Below are 20,841 nucleotides of genomic sequence, written 5' to 3'. Positions count from 1 at the left end.
GCAGGTTACAGGTGCCTTGGTTTCACTTCAAAAATTCCCAGTTACCGTATTTATTGACTAGTTTTGTGTGTGTGTGCATGCGCATGCGCGGGTATCCACTGTATTGGGGATGAACCCTGGGCATGGCACACCCTCACCCCTTTTCATCTTTCTCTCTCTTTCTGTTTTTCCTCTTTGAGACAGGGTTTCACTATGCAGTTCAGGTCAGCCTGGCCTTGAACTCACTTTGTAGCACAGGCTACCCTTCAACCCACAGCAATCCTCTTGCCTCAGCCTCCAAAGTGCTGGGATTATAGACATGTGCCACCATGCCCGCTGGCCTTTTTATTTTTGAGGCAGGGTATCTACTGTTTTTGCCCAGGATGGTCTTAAATTTCCTCTCCTCCTGCCTTCTTCTGGGATTACAGGAAATCACCACCTCACCTGTCTGTAGTCTACTCTCTTTCCCCATGAGGTAAACCACAAAATTGCTAACAGCTTCAAAATGGTGAATTTTCAGAAATTTTGGGCGTCTGTAATCTCAGGACACCTTAACAACAGATAATCCTGCCCATAGGTCAGAAAAGGAAAGTAGTCCTGTCCTTATTTTAAGTTTATGGCTATATGTTTATGTTTTTCCCATCCAAGTACTAACCAGGCCCGACCCTGCTTAGCTTCTGAGATCAGACGAGATCGGGTGCGTTCAGGGTGGTATGCCTCTAGACAATGTTTATGTTTTTCAAAAATATTTGCTGGGATATACCTCAGCAGTACCTAGCAAGCACAAGGCCTTGAGATCATTCCTGATACCAAAAAATGAAACAAAACAAGAAAACCCAGACCAGAAATACAGCTCAGTGGCACAAATGCCTGCCTGGCAATTACAAGGTCTTAAATTCAATTTCTGGTACCAAAAAAAATCCAAAAATTCGCTGGATGTGTTTTATGTTTCAGAAAGTTCATTTTAGCCAAGTGTACATGCCTGTAATTCTGCACTCAGAAGGCTAAGGCAGGAGAATTATTGCAAAGTTGAAGCCAACCTAGCCTACATAGTGAATTCAAGACCAGCTTAAACTACACAGCAAGACCTTGTCTCAGAAAAAAAAAAAGTATTATATTCAGACAAAAAACAAGCTCCATTAAAGACCCAGATCTTGTGGATTTTTCAGTCAACAACCAATTTTGGAATGCCTTTAAAATTGTAGGGCTGAGGCAGGAGGGTTATAACTTTGAGTCCTGCATGGAAAACTTACAAGCTACTTCCAGAGACTCTGCCTTAAAATAGAAATATCAACGGGATGTCAATAAGCAGTTTCTCTGGCAATCAGTATCAGAAGCCTTAAGCATTGCCTTTGACTTCAAATTCTACCTGGAACTGTATTTCAGAAATCATTAAAAGCTGTTAAATTGGGCTGGTTTAGCTCAGCGGCATAAGCGCCTGCCTTGCAAGCAGGCAGTCGTGAGTTCAATCTCCGGTACCGATAAAAAGGAAAAAGACAAAAAAAAAAAAAAAAAAGCTGTTAAACTTGGTGATTAATGTTAAAAGAAATCAAGCATTCAAGATATATTAACTATTACAAAATAATATATACAATATGATCCATGTAAAAAATATATTTATGCATTAAAATACTGGAAATACACATCAAAAATTAGGAATATCAAAAGATCTGGGGTTCTGTTCCCATTATCAGAAAACTGAAAATGGTAAAGCTGTCCCACAAATAGATCAGAATCCAGTGCAATTCTGCATGTAAAGGATTGTGACTGCCATAGAATCACATAGTAAATGCTTAATAAACATTAGGTATTTTTAGCATGCTTGAATAGGCACCGAGTTACCTAGTGGGTATACGAAGAGCAACTGTTGGTATTTAGAGAAAATGGGCACTACTAACAGGCCTAGTGGCACAAGCCTGTAGCCTCAGCCACAAGGGGAGGTTGAGCCAGGATTGCAAACGGTGGCCCAGCCTGGGGAACAGGATAAGGGTAAGGCTTTAACTATAAGGCGAGATCTCGTCTCAAAAACAAAAGCAAGCCAGCTGTGGTGGGGCACGCCTGTAATACCAACACTAGCGAGGCTGAGGCTGGAGGATCCTTGTGAGTTCTATACCAGCCCGGGCGACAAAAGTGAGACCAGCCTTAACTACAGTGAGACCCTGTCTCAAAAAGGCAAAAAATCAACTAAAACAAAACAAAACAAATTGCTATTTATAAAAGCATAAATTCCATTATTATATGTAAACCAAAGTGAAAGCACAGCAATGAGAGGAAAACTTGGGGGACGGTCCCCAAGATCACATAGCTTCCCCACACTGTCCATACAGCTTCTTCAGGGACAACGCGAACACCAGCACGGAAACAAGATGGAGGACAAGGAAGGGAAAGAAAAGACTCGGAGTGGGGGTGGCGGAGGAATGCATGGGTGGAACCCGACCTCAGCAGGAAGTCACTCGGAACGCAGGTCCTTCCGCACTATTGGCTTGACTCCTACCGTTTTTCCTTTTCCATTGGCTACCCGTTCCGACTCTAGGTCAAAATAGCCAATAGTCTAACACCTCGGGGGGGAGAGCCCGCCCTCCCGCAAAGGAGGTGGAGCCAGAAGACAGACAACGCCCGGGCGCTTGCGTGAGCGTGCGCACTCAGCCAATTTGAAGAGGCAGCAGGCCGGAGGCGGAGCTGCGGGTTCATAAATATTCATTACGTACTGCGTCGCGCCGTGCCCGCCCCTCTCGACTGCCGACGCTCGCAGCTCGCGCTCAGGCTCGCGATGGGGAAGAAGTCGCGGGCGGTACCCGGCCGCAGGCCCATCCTGCAGCTCTCTCCGCCGGGTCCCCGAGGAAGCACGCCAGGCCGGGACCCCGAGCCGGACCCCGACCCCGACTCCGACGCCACGGCGGCCGTGCCCAGCCAGCCCTCCCTGGCGATGGCAACGACGACGGCGCCCGCAGTCACGGCCGCCGCGGCCCCCGACGATTGTGCCTCGGAAGGTGAGGGTGCCCGGAAGCAGCACAGCCTGCGTCGGGAAGGCGGGAGGGTGCCATGGCGGCCGCGAGGCGCGGTGGGGGCCTGCGTCCCCCACGTACCGGCGTCGGCGAGGCTGACGGGGTCTCCTTAGCGCCTCGCCCGTTTTCCGGTTTTGTTGAAGCAGATGAGTGTTTGGATTGAGCTGGCGCACGCATGAGTCCAGCAAGGCGGGAAGCTGAGGCAGGAGGATTGCGAGTTCGAGGTCACCCCGGGCCACAACTTACGTGAAACCCTGTCTCAGAAATTTAAAAATGGGATGGAGGTGTAGTTAGTGCTAAACCGTCCCTGGATTTCATCTGCATTATCTTTTTTTTAAAAAAGTTAACAAATCTTTTTTTGTCATATCAGACAAAGCGAAAGTGTCCCCCAATTTTTTTTTTTTTATCTTTTTCCTTTTTATCGGTACCGGGGATCGAACTCACGACGGCCTGCTTGCAAGGCAGGTGCTTATGTCGCGGAGCTAAATCCCCACCCCAGTGTCCCCAAATTTAACAGATGTTATCAAAATTGATGTGGGAGTGGAACCTGTGAGTTCCCAAGTATTTGTGTTCTCCCTAAAATGGAGAGGTCAGGAAAAACATAATTTTGGATTAACAGTTTGTGTGGCACATGCGTGCAGGGTTAGGCACTTGAAGCATTTCTGGTGTTCAGAAGTCGCTTTAACTGCGAGGAAGTGTGGCGCTCGGCGCCTGCTGAGGCAGGAGGATCCCAAGTTTGAGCTCAACCTGAGCAATTTAGTAAGTCTCAAAAAAGTCAAACAAAGAAAAAAAGTCTGGAGCCTGGGAAATCCGAAATAAAGACAGTGATCTGATGCTGCTCTTTTCCCTCCTGCCCTGATTTTCTTTTTTGTGTGTTTTTTTATACTGGGGTTTAAACAGGGCCATTCCACTGAGCTGAATCCCCACACCTTTTTTATTTTACGCCAGCTCGAGTTTAAAATTCTTTTTTGGGGGGCTGGGGATTTAGCTCAGCGGCATAAGCGCCTACCTTACAAGCAGGCAGTCGTGAGTTCGATCCCCGGTACCGGTAAAAAGGAAAAAGACCAAAAAAATTCTTTTTTTTTTTTTTTTTTTTTTTTTTTTGAGTTTAAAATTCTCTGCCTCAGCTTCTCCCTAATATTGACGTCCTGTGCTACCCTATGGAACCTCACCCTTGTTTCTAGGCCTTTTGTGTGTGTGTGTGTGTGTATCAGGGTTCAAAACTCACAATCTTGAGCTTGCCATGCCAGACAGGCACTTGTGCTGCTGAGCTAAACCCCCAGCCCCAGCTTTTTTTTTGGGGGGGGGGGCTAAAATCTACATCTGCAAGGTCAAACCTGAGACCTGTTTGTCACCTCTAGTGTTTTCTTGGTCCAGAGCTTGACTGCAGTTTTCTTTTGTTCATCTTTGAAATCTAGATGAGGAGGAAGTTGTGGTGGAAGTGCCCAGAGTTGTTCAGAATCCTCCAAAACCAGTTATGACCACCAGACCCACGGCCGTGAAAGCAACAGGTAGAGTGATCTTTAATTGCTTTGCACTGTCTCTGAGATCTGGTTAAGTCAAAGGGATCACAGACATAGCAGGTTTCATTGAGTGCTTTAGTGGTCACATTTCACATTTACCCATAAAGTGAAGGCTTGTCAGTCTAGACACTTAGAGCAGTGCAGAATTTGTTGGCTTTTTTCTGTACCCAAAATACTTGTACTTTTTCTTCTTCTTCTTTTTTTTTTTTTCTTTTTTCTTTTTTCTTTTTTTTTTTATCGGTACCAGGGATTAAACTCACGACCACCTGCTTGCAAGGCAGGTGCTTATGCCGCTGAACTAAATCCCTAGCCCGGTACTGTCTCTTCTAATGTGTGGAGTTCTGTTTGTTTTTTGAGGAGAGTTTCTCACCTTGTAGTTTGTTACTGTATTTCTCCCAAAATAAGTCCTACTGTGATTTTTTTCATGATGATGGTAGTACAGGCCCTGCTCAAAAAATACACCCCAGTTAAGCTCATCACCCAGATGAATGCATTTAGTTTGTCTGCCATGGCACCCAATGAATGTATTGAGTTATAAAGTAATAATATAGTTCAGTGTGAATAATATTGACAATGCGTAAATGATAATATAAATTGTTATTACTTGTACATAGCTGACCAAGAGCCTTTGGACAAGAGGTAAAGGCCCATGTAAACAGATGAACTCGAGAATTATTGCCAAATGAGCAGAGTGCAGACATAGCAAATGAATGGCATGTGCACTTGATACCTGACAGGGTGTTGGTGTCTAACATGAGTCTTCATAACTCAATATGTCATGTGTTGTAACAGATGTACACTACTTAATGCACTAATGTGAAATAAAGAAATGCTTTCTGAAATTTTGGTGCCTGCAATTTTTTGTCAGTTCTATGTGTCCCATCATTCTTAACTGTTACCATTTTTGTTGCCACCCTCGTCTCATGAGTCTTTGATTAACACTTGATTTAATGGTAGATTTAAAGGGAATAATATTTTGACCCCCAGACAAGATGAGTGCAAAAAGAAAGAGCTATTCCGTCGAGTACAAGAAGGGCATCGTGGAGGACTCAAGGGGCAAGAATCTTACAGCTTTCTGCAAGGAGAAGCAGTTGGATCTCCGCATGGTCCGGAAGTGGCGCTCGGAGTATGAGAACCTCAGTCAGCAAGTGGACGAGGGGAACGCAAAGAAGCGCAAGTGTGGATCAGGGCGGCAAGCCTCGTTCCCTGAGCTGGAGGACATCGTCTGTGAGTGGATCGCTGACAGGGGTGCCAGGGCTCTGGTTGTGCGCAGGGCTGATATTCAAGCCTTCGCCCTGGCTGTGGCGCCACAGTTAGAAATCTCTCCTGATGAATTCAAGGCATCTCAGCACTGGCTGGACGGCTTCCTTCAGCGGTACCATTTGCTCTGTCTTTAGATGGGCAGCAGGATTACTAAATGCACTTGTGTTTGAGACCCTTTGCTGGCCTGGACTTTCCTAAATGTCAACTCTCCGTGACTCCTGTGGATGGAGCTGCAGGGTTCATGGGCTCAGGATCTTGAAGGATAGTAGATATGAGGGCCCCTCAGCATCTGTGTTCCCCCCACTAGGGACAGATGTGCACATGTTACCTATATTTCAGCAATTTGTGTGGCCAGAAAGTAGTTCAGGTCACAAAAGACAAGACTGAAGCGGGCAGTTCTTTCATGGAAGCAAAAGTGCCCACTGCAGCAAGCAGTGATGAGAAAGCGGCTGAGTCGACTGTTGCCACTCATTTGACCAGGTCTGCGAGTAGGATTCAGCTAGGGCTCACCACACCAAAGACAGACAGAAGAACTTGCTCGCATAGAAAGGACCATATGAAACAGTGGCTCCTGCAGGAATAGTGACCACCTCTCTCCAGGCTCTTGAAGAACAGTGGCTCAAGGACATGTGCACATAGAGGTCAGTGACAGTGCTGAAAACAGGATGGAGAGAAATCAACTTGGAGATGTGGTAAAGTCCAGCTTGTGGATGGTCATGATGTGGACGAAGAATTCATGGGTTAAAATCACCGGCCACTGAGTTGCCGGAGTGCTGTGAGCAGCTGTATGCACAACAAGCCTTTTAAGAAGAGCTCTACTACAGGACATGGGAGACTGAGGACAAAAGTTCTGCAGGAAAGAGGAGTCACAAAACGTTAAGGCTCCAGTTTGGGGTTTAGAGAGTAATGAGATATTCTAGATGATGACATTGGAATGAATGTAGATTTCTGTGCATGAATCAATGTAGATTGCGCTATGTGGGTAAAAGTAGGTTGTTGTACATGCAAAAATAAGACATCCCTTGAAAATAAGCCATACTGCATATTCTGGAGCAAAAATCAAAATAAGATCTGGTTTTATTTCAGGCAGATATACAGTAGGTAGCCCAGGCTGGACTCAGACTTGGAATTCTGCTTCAGCGTCCCAAATACTGGGATTGCAGGTGTGGGCCACTACTCAGCTCCAGATGTTGCTTTGTGACTACCTTTCTGGTTGTCCTACTAATACTTTTTTTTTTTTTTTTGGTGCCAGGGGTTGAGCTCGGGCAGGTACTTGTGCTGCTGAGCTAAACACCCAGCTTCATTCTGTTTGTTTTCTAACAGTCTGTCTCTATTGGTACCTGGCATATATTTGGAGCTGCAGATTGCTCCTGTGAACATTAATAAACATAAAGAAATATTTCCAAAGTGGTTTTATAGTTATTTTTAGGTTCAGATCATCACTCTTAACATTAGCTATAGGACCTCAGTACAATTATGGGTTGGACTGAACCTCATTTTAAATGTCTGTAAAACAGATCTTGTATCCCTGAGTTATTTTGAGAATTAGATAAATTCCTGACATAGTACGTATAAGGACATTAGTTTGCTTTGCATTTTATTTCATGTATGGGGGGAGGATTGGGGATTGAACCCAGCCCTTACCACTGAGTGATAATACCAGTTCCGTTTCAGATAACTGGAAAGATTAAAATGTTCCCATATAGTAGATTATGAAAGCTAAGCCATGCTAGGCATGACTAATTCACAGCACTCTGGGAGGTTGAGGTAGGAGGATCACAACTTCAAGCCCAACCTGGGCAAATTAATAAAACTTTTAAAAGTGCCAGGAGTTGTCCAGGTGGCATAGGGGAGCATAGGACTCTGCCCCGTGATGTACAGTCCCTTTCTACGACGTTGGAGAAGAAGCTGGGCCTTGTGTCTGCGCCTGCATATTCCTACAACTTCTCAGAGTCCTTTGGGCAGTGACTGGGGAGATAAACCATGCAGGAAACAATGTTTTAAAAAAAAAAAAAAGTGCCAGGAGTGTATGTAACTCACTGCCCAGGTCCCAGGTTGCTGCCAAGGAAAAAAGCTAAGCCTTGGTTGTGAAATTTCAGAACTACATAATACTACTTTATATTTGAAAACTGCTGTACATATATTGTTTGGTTTGAGCCTTCGTTAAGAATTGTGAAGATGGACAGAAGGCCAGTGTTCGTGGAAGAAGTGACCAGAGCTTCTGTGTCAGCTAGGCCCTCAGCATGTGATGGGCAGGAAGGTCTTCATTTTGCTCAGCTCCTGCACTGTGACAGCGTGTTGCTTTTATTCCGTTCCTACACAGTAGTTGGTATAAAGCAGAAGAAAATGTCTGTCACACAGAAGCCACTCGAGAAGCGATTTTTCTGTATTTGCTTGGATTTGTGTAGCCACTATTAAAGTAGATACAGAATTTACTTTCTTTCTTTCTTTCTTGCAGTCTGGGAGAGCAGTCCCAGGGCATTGTGCACCTGGCAACTGCTGTTCTAATTTTTTTTTCCATGATCAGGAATTGAGCTCATGACCTGCATTTGCCAGGCAGGCACTTAACCACTGGGCTAAATCCCTTTAGGCCCTTTCCTAATCTAATAGGCCTTGTTTTAAATTTCACATTAAACATCATAGCATCTTGAAGAGAAGGGTTACTTAACTATGGTTCTATAGAGGATGGTGGTGTCCTTGGATCCCCAGAATTGTGTGGCCCAATGTGTGTCCTGGGGCAAGTGTGTTTACATGGAGCATTTTAATAATTTCTCTGACCTGAAAAGGTTACAGAAATCCACTTGAGCCTGGCATGGTGGTGCTCCTCTGTCATCCCAGCACTTGGGAGGCTGAGGAAGGAGAGTTGCCTTGAGTTTGAGGCCAGTCCAGGCTACTTAGTGAGACCCTGTCTCAAAAAACCAAAAAGGAAGAAAAATTCTAGTTAAAACAACATTATATGTTCAGCACTGATGAGGCCCTTCATGGTCCATTGAGGCTTAGTATACAGGAGAGTGTTACTCCCATTTTGAATTTCCTCCTTATATAGTTATACTCTTGCAATGCTCTATATTACCCCATGTTCAGAAATTCAGGAAAAAGCCTGAAAGGGATAAGAAATATATTTGATAAATGAGATCTAGAAACTCAAAACATCCACCTAAAGCCTTTTAATGGTCTAAATTGTAACATTTGATCAAAAAATATGGGCCTTAAAAATTATTATTGGCCAGGCATGGTGGTGCATGCTTGTAATGCCAGCACTCCAGGAGGCTGAAGTAGGATTATTTCGAGTTCAAGACCACCCTGGGCTGCTGGGGATTTAGTTCAGTGGCATAAGTGCTTGCCTGGCAAGCACAAGGTTGTGCATTTGATTTCCTGGTACCAAAAATAATAATAGTAATTACTGTATACACATAGCCATGAATCTCCCACACATACCCAAATCCTCTCCTTGCTTTAAATACACTCACCTCATCATTCTTTTTTTTTGTCTTTGAGACAGGGTCTCATATGGTTCAGGTGGCCTTAAGCTCACCATATAGCCCATGCTGGTCTCAAACTTGCAATGATTGTCCTGCCTCAGCCTACCAAGTGCTGGGATGACAAGGTGTGCACCACAATGCCCAGCTCCCATGAACTGTGGCAAGTGTATTTACATGAAGCATTTAATTCCTGATAGTTTCTGTGACCTGAAAAGGTTACAGAATTCCAGTGACTGCTGCTGCCAAGTGCTTCTCAGTGGAAAGGCAGGCTTGAGAGACGACAGTATCCTCATCTATCAAATCTGGCACCGTGGCCGGGTGTGGTGGCTCACACCTGTAATCCCAGCACTCAGGAGGCTGAGGCAGGTGGATCGTTGGGAGTTCAAGACCAGCCTGCACTACAAAGTGACCTTAAGGCCAGCCTGAACTGCACAGTGAGACCCTGTCTCAAAAAAGACCAAAAAAAAAAAAGAAAAGAAAATAGCGGGAATTTAAAAAAAAAAAAAATCTGGCACTGTGTGGCTTCTGGTTCTTCTCCAAAATCAAAGCCATAAAAGAGAATCCTTTGAATTGGTTCAGGACATCAAGGCAGTCACAGTGGAACAACTAAGGGACACTCATGAGAGAGGACTTAAGAGCTGCTACAGAATATGGCGGGAGCCGTGGGATAAGTGTGCTTGAGCGAGGGAGTGCGGTTTGAAGAAGATTCATGACTTGCATCACCCCTCTTGGTTTGGTGTAGTTTTCTCTGAGTGTGACTCAGGCTGGCTCAGAAGTGATCCTTCTGCCTCAGTTCCCCCATGCAGGGATTACAGGTGGTATGTGCCATCACACATGGCCATACCTCATATTTGGGAACTTTATATTTAGAACACTTAATCTATATTCTAAAATGTACCTAAGGCTGGTTTGGTGACTCTTGTAAATTGTGGGCTAGGTTCCAGTGTGTGAGTAAACTTCACCCGGAGATGGTGCTGTTTGGGTTTGCAGGGCACATGCCTTTCCAGTCCCAATCCTTTCCTGCTTGCTCCTAGGCGGGCTTTGTCTGCTCGGGGCCTATGCTGACAGTGATGATGATGAGAGTGATATTTCTGAGAAGCCAGCGCAGTCTGAGGAGGCCAACGGGAACACATCGGCTGACATCGACAGCACTCTGGCCAGCTTCTTGGCGGTGAGTGCTTTGGGTTGCACTGAGATGCTGGAGGTGCTTGTTGAGCTCTGTCTCTACTCCGCCTGTGTCCCCTCTCCCCTTGTGAGCTCATTGGAAAGCTCAGGGAGGAAGGGGATGGAGGAATGGAGCCTTTGGAAAGCCCTGTGTCTGCAAGTGAGGTTTTGGGTTTTGGTTTGCTTTGTTCAGTGCTAAGGTGGTACCCAAGGCCTTCCACACCCTAGGCAAGCCACTGTGATGCATTTCCAGCACTGAAAAACAGTTGTGCTTGCAATAATGGAGAATCGAACATAAGCAGTTGCCAGCTCCTTGGTGTATGGCTCTGGGTCACCAGCGTGTGTGTTGCTATTCCCAATTCAGGAAATTGATGCTATCACGGCTCCTCAACCTGGGCCGCCTGCAGGAGCTTCGGTCCCACCTCCAACTCCACCTCGCCCAGAGCCCAAGGAGGCAGCCGCGTCTGCCCCCACCTCCGCTGCGTCCAATGGCACCAGCACAACCACAGCTCCAGAGTGGCAGTATGACACGCAGTGCTCCTTGGCAGGAGGTTAGCCCCAGCCCAGGGTTCTGCTTCGGGCTCAGGGCATTCAGGGCATTATGGGAGGAGTAGGATAGGGCACTTGGAAACTGTGGGATATAATTCCTACCTTTTGAAAAGTAATTGCTGGTGGATTATGCTAGATGAGGGGGGAAAAGCCAGTATTTAAAAAACATTTTTGAATAAGCAAATAGCTTTGTTTTATGTTCCCTGGGGGTTGGACTCAGGCCCGTATGTATGGTAGACAAGCACAGTATTACTCAGCTGCGTGTCTAGCCTGCAGACTGCTTTCCTCACCGAGCACATGGTGGCTGAGTGTCTGTTGAATGCATCCCTTGCTTTAGGAGCAGAGTTTTCAGCTGCAAGCTTGCCCAGCGGCTGTGTTCCCCCAGGTTCGGGTGGCAGTGTTGGGATGCTTTCGGTGGTCACAGTGCAGGGTTGTGAGATTGGCTGGGTGGCAGTCCCCGAAACTAACAGTGCTAAGGTGGAGACACCAGGCTGTGACACTCTGTGCTTCTCATGATGATTTTTTTCTCACAGTGGAAATTGAGATGGGAGACTGGCAGGAAGTGTGGGACGAAAACACTGGCTGCTACTACTACTGGAACACACAGAGCAATGAAGTCACCTGGGAGCTGCCCCCCTACCTTGCCACCCAGGTCCAGGGGCTGCAGCATTATCAGCCTGGGTGAGCAGCCTGGGAGTCGGGGCTGGCAAGGCCTTCGGGGCTTGTTTGGCATCCGTGGACTTTGCCTTCAGTTTCTCTTACTAGCTTTGTTTTCTAGTTCTGGAACAAGTGCTGAATCTGGTTTCGTGGTAAACACAGACACATACATGAAGGAGAAAGCAGTTTCTGTCTCCAGTAGTAAAATTGGACCAGTCGTAGCCAAGCGAGAAGTTAAAAAGGTCGGTGTTACAAGTTAGCTCCTCCCATCCACTGAAGGTGACCTGGCCCCTGTGCCTGTTTACCAGCATGAGTGTACTCTTAATCACGATTTCTCTCTGCATTCTTGGCTGGCGCAGCCACAAGGACTTCTTGGGCCACCGAGTCTGGGGCTCAACCTGCCAAATGGGGCTCAGGTTCTCTGCCCTACTTCTGACAGAAACACTCTGCTGAACCAGGCTCCACATAGGGTGTGCTAAGATTCAAAGATCAGGTAGCTTAAAATGATAGATGGAATGTCCCTATCTAGGATGCCTGGGACCACAAGGGCTAACAAATGGAGGAAATTATTTTGGAGTTTAGAGTGCTCTTGCACAGTGCAGATACCTTGCGTGTGGACCAAGTCTGAAGTGCAAAATCTGTTTACATTTCACCTGTACTTCATACACACAGCCTGAATTTTTGTTCTGTTTTGTGTTTTTGGTAACTGGGATCCATTTCATGACCTTATACTTGCCAGGCAAGCACTTGTGCACTGAGCCATATCCCTGGCCCCCTCCTGAAGGTGATTTTACCACACATTTGTAGTGTCTGTTTTATTTGTTGTTTTGTTTTGAGGGATTTGTTACTTTTTTTTTTTTTAATAAGCAGGTCTTATGTAGTTGAAGCTTGGCTTTGAACTCTGAATCTTCTTGCCTCAGCCTTCTCAGCAGTAGAATTACAGGCATGTGCCAGGACACCTAGTTAGTGGATCTGTGATTTTTGTAATAGTAAGATTTAAATCTAGGGCCTTTACACTGAGCTACATCCCTAGTGCCTGCCCCCTGTTTTATTTTTATATTTTGAGAGAGGGTGTCATTAAGTCCCTGGATTGCCCAGGCTAGGCTTAAACTTGCAGTCCTCCTGCCTCAGCTTTCTGGAGGACTAGGGTTATAGGTATATATATACACCTGTGTCTGTCTGTGACAGAGCTCCTGCTCAGAATGCTTGGGTTCCAGAGCAATCCAGGGTTTCAGGTTAGGGTTGTTTGACCTCCTCTAGTGATGGTGAACCTTTTAGAGCTTTCAGTGACACAACCTCCCCATAGTTAAGCCACCATGGCCGCATACTAATGACATCTGAGCATTTCTGTATCCTCATCAGTAAGTAAAGGAAGTTGTAACCTGTAGAGTGAGAGTGTGAAGAGTTTTTCTCATATTAGAAAATGCTAGTTTTTGTGTCAGATATACTTTTGAGACAAGGTTTAACCGAAGGTGACCTTGAACTCACTGCTGTGTTGCATTGCCTGGTCTTAAAGTTGTGGTAGTCCTCCTGCCTCAGCCTCCCAAGTATTGTGATTAGATGGACCTATGCCATCCTATTCCTTCCTTCCCATTTTTTTTCCCCAGCAGTACCAGGGATTAAACCCAGGGCCTTTGCCCTGAATTTGTACACAGTCCCCACCCCACCCCCGACATTGTTCTGTTCTGTTGCTGGGTGGCACCTGAATTTTGGGACCTTCAGTCCTCCCGCTTCCGTCTTCTGGAGCACCAGGGTCACAGTCTTGCACTGCTACCGCCCAGCCTACTGCACTGTTTGTGGTGTGTGTGTGTGTGTGTGTGTGTGTGTGTGTGTGTGTACTAGTGCACATGCACACCCTGTGTGGCTGTCAGTGGTTTTGTGCATCTGGTGCTGAGCATACAGTGGGCTGCGTGCTGAGCCCCCAGCAGCCCACAGTGAGACCAGCCACATCCCCTGCAGGAGGTGAATGAGGCCGTGCAGGCACTCTCCAACAGCGAGGAGGAGCGCAAAGGGGTGGCAGCAGCTTTGCTGGCTCCTCTGCTGCCGGAGGGAATCAAAGAGGAAGAAGAGCGGTGGCGGAGAAAGGTGATCTGTAAAGAGGAGGCACCTGTGGCTGAGGTGAGGGAGCCAAGCTCTGTCCCAGAGGAGGCCGCAGCCCCAGGAAGGCCACCGGAAGTGTTGCTGGATGGCAGCGAAGACCCCGCCCAGGAGGACCTGTGCAGTGTGGTGCAGTCGGGGGAGAGTGAGGAGGAAGAGGAGGAGCAGGACACCCTAGAGCTGGAGCTCGTCTTGGAGAGGAAAAAGGTGTGGTAGTCCCTTGCTGCTGTGCCCCGAGCGGGGCATCATGGCTCTGAGCTGGGTGGGACTTGGCTTCCCTGGGGCTGAGTGGGCTGCGAGTCCACTTCTATCGAGCTTCTAGGCTACAGTCAGTAAATGTATCTCCATAATGCCTGTTTTCTGCCCTTTCCCATTGAGGCACTTTCATTTGCTAACACCTTAAGTCCAGCGTAAAGCAAGGTTTTATGTGTTTTTCTTTTTTTTCTTTTGACTGTGCTGGGGATTGAGCCTAGGGTCTGGTATATGCTAGATGATAACTGAACGAATTTTCCACATTAGCCCTTTGTAAATTTCAGTTTTTGTTCATTGTATTTTGAGACAAGGTCTCACTGTATAGATCAGGCTGGCTTTGAACTCAAGGTGATCTTCCTTTTTCAGCCTCCTTAGTGCTGGGAAATCAGCTTTTGTAGTCAGGGCCGTGCAGCCTGCTGCTTACCTGGGGTGGAAAGCTGTGCTTATTGCTCTCACTGGTTTCCCGTTCTGAGAACTCAGTCATGACACTCACTGCAGCTGTTGCAGATGTACATGTTGAGAAACCTTGTGTGACACAGTCACAGTGTCAGTGATGGTGTATGGCTTTGGCTTTCTTCGTTTTCTAGGCAGAGTTAAGAGCCTTGGAGGAAGGAGATGGCAGCATGTCAGGGTCGAGTCCCCGTTCCGACATCAGCCAGCCAGCGTCTCAGGACGGGGTGCGCAGACTGATGTCTAAGCGAGGGAAGTGGAAGATGTTTGTTCGTGCGATGAGTCCGGAGTCTACCAGCCGCAGTTCTAGCAAAACCGGACGGGAGACTCCAGAAAACGGAGAAAGCGGTAATCGCATCACACATTTATTTCATTTCTATGCAGCACTAGGCGTTGAGGTTGGGCCTTTCTACCTGCAGAGCAGGCACTGACCCAGGGTGCAGCTCACAGCCCTGGGCAGAGAGCGGTGCACTCCCACCCCATTCTACTCTGCTCCCTTCTTTGCAGAGCAGGTAGCAGCGCTACTGCCCTTGGGGGTTTATTCTGGGAAGGGTCCCCTTTCCCTCTCTGCTTGCCATGGGCGACGAGGGGAGAGGGCAGCCAGGGGTGTGTGTTCATCACACTCCAAGCCAGTTCCCAAATGCAGGTAGTGAGAGTGGCCACCTCTATTGCTCACCACAGATAATGGAGACAGGTGTACTCCCCACTGCTTTGCATTCCCAGTGGGCAGGCAAAGATGGGGCACAAGCCCGACCTCAGTTCCACTCCTGGTCACCCAGCCTCAATGAAGTTCCCAATAAAGCTAGTGTTTTTATCTTCATCTGGCCCCAATTCTGTAGTGGAAAGTTAGCAGCAAAGTTTGAACACCACATCTTTGATCAGTGTGCTTAGCTGAAGTACTTTTGTATGTCCTGTTAACAAACAGATACAGGCATTTGTCTTTGAATCTTTGTCTATTAACAGTACAAAAGAACATATAGTAAAACTCTACAAGCTGCCAGTTTTATTCTCACCCCCTGCATTTCTTACACCTGCTGTGTGTTTGGGGGCTGGTATTACATTTTCTTATTTCAGCCTTTGGCAGTACTGGAGGTTAAGCCACATCTCCAGTCTTTTATTTTGAATCAGGGTTTCACTAATGTTTCTAGGTTGGCATTGAACAAATTATCTTCCTGTCTCAGGCCTATTGTATAGCTGGGATTACAAGTGTGTGGTACTGTACCCAATTTGGGTGATTTAAAATTAATGCTGCTCTGATTTTGGAAACTTCTCTCTGCCCCTTCCAACTTGTCATTAGTATTGAAGGTGGAACCAGGTCTTTCTCGCTGATCCATACCCCAACCACCCCCTCCCTGTTTTTTGTTTTGTTTTTTATATCAGAACTTGAATTTAGGACCTTGTGCTTGCCAATCAGGCACTGTACTGCTAAGTTATATCCTGGGCCTCCCCTATAATTTTGAGATGCAGTCTCTCTGAGATTGGGTTTGAGCTCACAACTCCTTAGCTTTGGCCTACCAAGTTCAGGGTTTATAGCTCTGCACCACCACATGTGGCTAGAACTTTTACCAGTTGGGAACAGACAAAGGAGAGAAAACTGTTCTTTTTCAGATATTGCTGTTCTTGGTGTTAGATGTTTTCATTTTAATTTCATGTTTTGTTTTTGGGGGTTTTTTGGTACATTTTAGTTACGATTAATGACGTTCATCATAGGGGATTTGTACTTGTACATGGTGTTTCTTGCTGCTGCCTTTTTCCTAGTCTCTTCCCTCCAAGCTCTTCCTCTCCTTATTTTCTTTTTGTCTTTTTACTTTTTATCGGTACCAGGGATCGAACTCACGAGTGCCTGCTTTCAAGGCAGGCACTTATGTCGCTGAGGTAAATCCCCAGCCCCTGATTTCAAAAGCTTTCTTTCCATGTTTTCCTTCTGTTCTCTCCCCCAATCCTGCCACTCTTTTCACCATCCCCCTTGTTTTGGTTTTTGAGACGAGTCTTGCTACATGATTAATTTTGCATTTTCTTTTGCAGCAATTGGTGCTGAAAACTCAGAAAAAATAGATGAAAATTCAGATAAAGAGACAGAAGTAGAAGAATCTTCAGAGAAGATAAAAGTACAGACAGTACCTAAAGTAGAAGATGACCAAGATTTGAAAGTATGTGCATTACTGAGTGTAACTTCACGAATGTATTTTAAAACTCTAACCATTAAATTAGTTTCCATTAACAAATAATATGTACTATGTCTAAATTGAAAACCTTTTTCCTGTTAATTGAAGAAATTCTGTTTTAAGGTTGATATAAGGAAATTATGGGACCAGCTTGGTGCTGAGAAAGAAAATACGCTGCTTCTGTGTTCATTAACTGTTTTTTGTTTTTTTTCTTCCTATATTAGTTTCAGATAGGAGAGCTGGCAAACACCCTGACAAGTAAATTCGAGTTCCTAGGCATTAGCAGACAGTCCATCTCCAACTTCCATGTGCTGCTCCTGCAGACTGAGGTGAGGTTTATTAGAGATCGAGTGCGTGGAAATGCTGCATGTTATCAGTCTGTCCTGCTGGCTTTTCATCTCAGTTTTTTCTTGAGTTCAGAGCTGGCCTTGAATTTGAAGTGATCCTCCTGTCTCAGCCTCTTGAGTGCTGGGAGAGTAGGTGTGCACTACCATTTGCAAAGTAGTTTTTTGGTGTTTTGTTTTTTTTTTTTTTTTAATCAGTACCAGGAATCGAACTCATGACCTCGTGCTTGCAAGACAGCCACTTACGCCACTGAGCTAAATTGCCAGCCCACAAAGTAGTTTTTTATGTTAAATTATAAAGGCTCAGGAAATAAAACTTCATTAGTCAAAGCAAAATGTCATGAAGGTAAATGCTGATGGTTGGGTATACTGATACTTACTTCCTTCATTAGGCATACATTTTAATAAAGATCTTACCCCGCGCACACTGTAGATGGAACCTAGAACTAGGTGGCCCCCTGTGCCCAGCCCATTCATTTAGGTAGTTATTGGTGGCATATGGGATTGAATGCGGCACCCTCTTATATCCCCAGCCCTTTTGGAAGTGTTATTTGAGAAAATCTCACCTGTATTCTAAGGTAGCCTTCGAATTGGGCGGGGGAGGGCCCGGTTTTGGTGATTGAACTCATGGCCATGCACTTGCAAGGCAGGCAACTTATGCCGCTGAGCTAAATCCACAAACCAGTAGCTTTGAATTTAAAGCAATCTTCCTGACTCAGCCTCCCAAGTACTATAATTACAGGTGTGTACCACCACACCAACTCTTTACAGTATTTTGTGTTTTCAGACAGGGTCTTACTACTTATCCAGGCTGGGCTGAAACAGCGATCCCTTTACCTTACTCTCATAGGTGCTGAGATTATAGGCGTGCGCTAAGCTTGTGCATCTAACACTTAGCTTTGAACTGGACGGTCTGCCTGGGGGGAAAGGCCAAAGAAAGTAAGGAAAAAAGTCATGGGGATGATGTGTCTTACATTCATGGGAGACAGAGCTGGGGCTTCTGTTTGCATTGAGCCATAAAGTGTCCAGTCTAATTTTTCAGTACAAATCAGGCTTGTTTTGAAATCCGTGCGCTCAGCCCAGTGCATACCTGTGCCTTAAGTTTGTGTGCTACCCCTCTTGCAAGCTTACTAGGCCACAATCTCCCAGAGTGGACAGGGAACACTTAAATAAAAGGGACAAAAGGTGTAGTTTTTAGGCTCCAGGAGGATCCAAACCCTGTAGCAAGAGTTTGAGATTCTCTGAGGGTCCAGACCAAGACTTTCTCTGGGTGGGCCATGTTTGGTTTTTAAACAAGGGAAGGTCTTAGAGTAGAAAATGAGGGGGCTGAGCAGGACCTTGAGAGTCAGCACAAGGACTTTTCCAAGTAATGAAGTATGTTAATTTAGGAGAATTAGCTTATCTCCTCTCATTTCTGGAGTGAGATGCCCACAGCTATAGTCTTACCGAGTTACTTGGGTTTGGAGCCAAGCATCCTCAGCTGTGGCTTTGTCTTGTCCTTTGAGCCATCATAGCATCACAGACCTCAGCCAGGACTGGTGAGTCATAGAGGTTCACTTGCTGAGAATCTAGTCCATCTCCAGACAATGGGCCTAGGCTTGGAGCAAACTCAGAAGTAAACAGAGAAAGCCATTTGGTTTATTTATTTGTTTTTTTATCAATACCAGGGATCGAACTCACAACTGCGCACTTGCAAGTCAGCCGCTTATGCTGCTGAGCTAAATCCTCATCCCCACCAATTGGTTTATTTTTAAATCCTGCTCTGAGCCACTTCGTGGTGATCTCCTTCATCTGTATCCCTCTTGGCCTGGAGCGTGCATGGAGCGCATCCTCACTCTCTGGGTCCCCTTCCCATCTATAAAACATTTACCTCCCTTTTCATGTTTTCTGTCTTTCGTTTTTAAGATTATGGGGGCTGGGGATTTAGCTCAGCGGCATAAGCGCCTGCCTTGCAAGCAGGCAGTCGTGAGTTCGATCCCCAGTACCGATAAAAAGGAAAAAGACAAAAAAAAAAAAAAAAAAAAAGATTATTTGTACTTGGGGTTTGTCCTACAAGAGAAGTCTTGACACTTGTCTGTGTGCCTGATTTATTTTCGAGTGACGTTTTGCCTCCTGTATGACTAGACATGGTTCCTCCACCCAAAAAACTTGAAGTGCAATTTCTTTTCCTCACTGGGGTGTGGTTCTGTACAGCAGAGCAGCTGAGCCAAATGGTACACCTAAGTCCCTCTTCCTTGTGTCTCCTGATGGAACTTTTCATTTCTGTTCTTGCTCTAGACTCGAATTGCAGACTGGCGAGAAGGGGCTCTTAATGGAAACTACCTTAAACGAAAGCTTCAGGATGCAGCAGAACAACTAAAACAGTATGAAATAAACGCCACTCCTAAAGGCTGGTCCTGCCACTGGGACAGGTACGCACTCTTCTCCCCCTCTCACCTTTCACCTTTGACACCTCAGACATGATTTGTGATCACCGCCACGTGACGCCCTGGTGGCCTGGCCTGCCTGGAGACTGATGCCGCTGCAGTTAGCGGCCAGGCAGGCTGAGGGCCGCACGCAGAGTCCAGGCCGACCACACAGCGGACAGAGCAAGAGTGTTTACAGCTTGCTGCGTAACGGATTTTTTCCCAAGATCGGACCAAGCCAGTGTTTCCTCTCCAGAGTGCACGGAGTAGGGCGGGCTTGGGGGCTAAGCGCATGCGAGAGCTCTGTGCGCTTTACAGGACCTCTGGAAGCTCCTACTCCTGATTAACCTCGGCGAAGTTAAGGAAAGCTTCGTGGCTGAAGATGTGAATGAAGAACAAGATTACTATCCTCTGCCAGCAGGTCAGATGAAAACATTTCTTTTTATATTTGGCTTTTCTTGATTTTTTTTTTTTCATTATTTGAAATCTTTGCTCTTTTATTTTTCAGCTCCCAGATCCTCTCCCTCTCTTTAGCTTTCACTGTGTTTGATATCAAGAATATGAACTGTGAATTCCACGGTCCAAGAGGGGAAGAGTCACCTTTCACAAATGTGCTGTTCTCTTCTTTCGAAGGGAAACTAGTGTTCTAGGCGATTGAGTCCCTCCATTAATGAAACTTGGCACCCTGTTACTCATTGACAAAAAAACATAGAGAGATGTCAGAGTCGTGTGCTGGAACGAGAGGGTGCAGGACTGTATTCACAGAGCTGCCGGCAGTGCAAATAGCTTTGAATTCTCCTTGGTTCTCCCTCCTCAGTGATCAAAGCTCTTTGTTGCCTTTGTGAATAGCAGTCCATAAGAGGTTCGTCCCTGTGAGCGCACACTGCTGCCCTGGGACAGGACCGAATATATGTGTCTCTGTAGGGGAGTGGGCTTTAAAACCTGTGTTTTCTTTCTTGTAATTTAGGGATCATAGACGGTATTTCTATGTAAACGAGCAATCGGGCGAGTCTCAGTGGGAGTTCCCAGATGGCGAGGAGGAGGAGGAAGGCCATGCACAAGAGAGTAGAGATGAGACTCATTCTAAACCCAGCTTGAAAGACAAACCCAGCGCTGAGTCCGGTTCCTCAGAGTCCTCCGAGAATCCCACAGGTGAGATGGTTTACTCTGCCTAGTTGGAAAGCAGTGATTTTTAAAAAGTCACTAATTTATTGTAAAACAAAAAGACATAAGCTAAATTTAGAAGACATGAACTAAAAGAATGTATGAGTTATACTAAAATTAAGGCAGTTTGGAAATCAGCGTAACATGCATCAGCCTGTGCCCAAAAACGAAAAGATGGGCCCACTGCATATTAGCCGGGCTCTGTGGGACTACCAGCACCCCTCAACCCTGGGGGGGGGCTCATGCGAGTTGTAGTCTAGTGTGGGCGACTTAGTGACTTAGTCTTTGTCTCAAAATAACAAGAGCTATGCTGGGATTGTACCTCAATGGGAGGACCTTAGG

General features: G+C 46.1%; 1 protein-coding gene and 1 non-coding gene across 9 annotated transcripts in view; both read left to right on the top strand.

Moving 5' to 3' along the window:
* Nucleotides 1-2,701: 2,701 nt before the first annotated feature.
* Fnbp4 (formin binding protein 4) overlaps nucleotides 2,702-20,841 on the top strand; it is a 30,785-nt gene continuing 12,645 nt past the window's right edge. For 2 of the 8 annotated variants that reach the window (XM_063227944.1, XM_063227945.1), the window contains exons 1-12: nucleotides 2,702-2,969; nucleotides 4,403-4,495; nucleotides 10,287-10,423; nucleotides 10,781-10,967; nucleotides 11,499-11,646; nucleotides 11,744-11,864; nucleotides 13,582-13,926; nucleotides 14,559-14,769; nucleotides 16,447-16,571; nucleotides 16,811-16,915; nucleotides 19,208-19,341; nucleotides 20,303-20,487. In XM_063227944.1, the coding sequence (XP_063084014.1) occupies nucleotides 2,750-2,969; nucleotides 4,403-4,495; nucleotides 10,287-10,423; nucleotides 10,781-10,967; nucleotides 11,499-11,646; nucleotides 11,744-11,864; nucleotides 13,582-13,926; nucleotides 14,559-14,769; nucleotides 16,447-16,571; nucleotides 16,811-16,915; nucleotides 19,208-19,341; nucleotides 20,303-20,487 (2,011 nt within the window). In that variant the 5' untranslated portion in view covers nucleotides 2,702-2,749. Of the gene's footprint in view, nucleotides 2,970-4,402; nucleotides 4,496-10,286; nucleotides 10,424-10,780; nucleotides 10,968-11,498; nucleotides 11,647-11,743; nucleotides 11,865-13,581; nucleotides 13,927-14,558; nucleotides 14,770-16,446; nucleotides 16,572-16,810; nucleotides 16,916-19,207; nucleotides 20,568-20,841 lie in introns of those variants that run through there. The other 6 variants (XM_003465155.5, XM_063227943.1, XR_010040230.1 and 3 more) reach the window with 5 other exon arrangements.
* LOC111755511 (small nucleolar RNA SNORA73 family) lies at nucleotides 7,561-7,768 on the top strand. The gene has a single exon (XR_002790065.1). It is a non-coding gene; the product is annotated as a small nucleolar RNA SNORA73 family (small nucleolar RNA).

The sequence above is a fragment of the Cavia porcellus genome, unplaced genomic scaffold (assembly GCF_034190915.1).
Source record: "Cavia porcellus strain 051 isolate PalLab524CR breed Dunkin Hartley unplaced genomic scaffold, mCavPor4.1 scaffold_17, whole genome shotgun sequence".
Lineage (NCBI taxonomy): Eukaryota > Metazoa > Chordata > Mammalia > Rodentia > Caviidae > Cavia > Cavia porcellus.
This window is presented reverse-complemented; position numbering and strand designations above follow the sequence as displayed.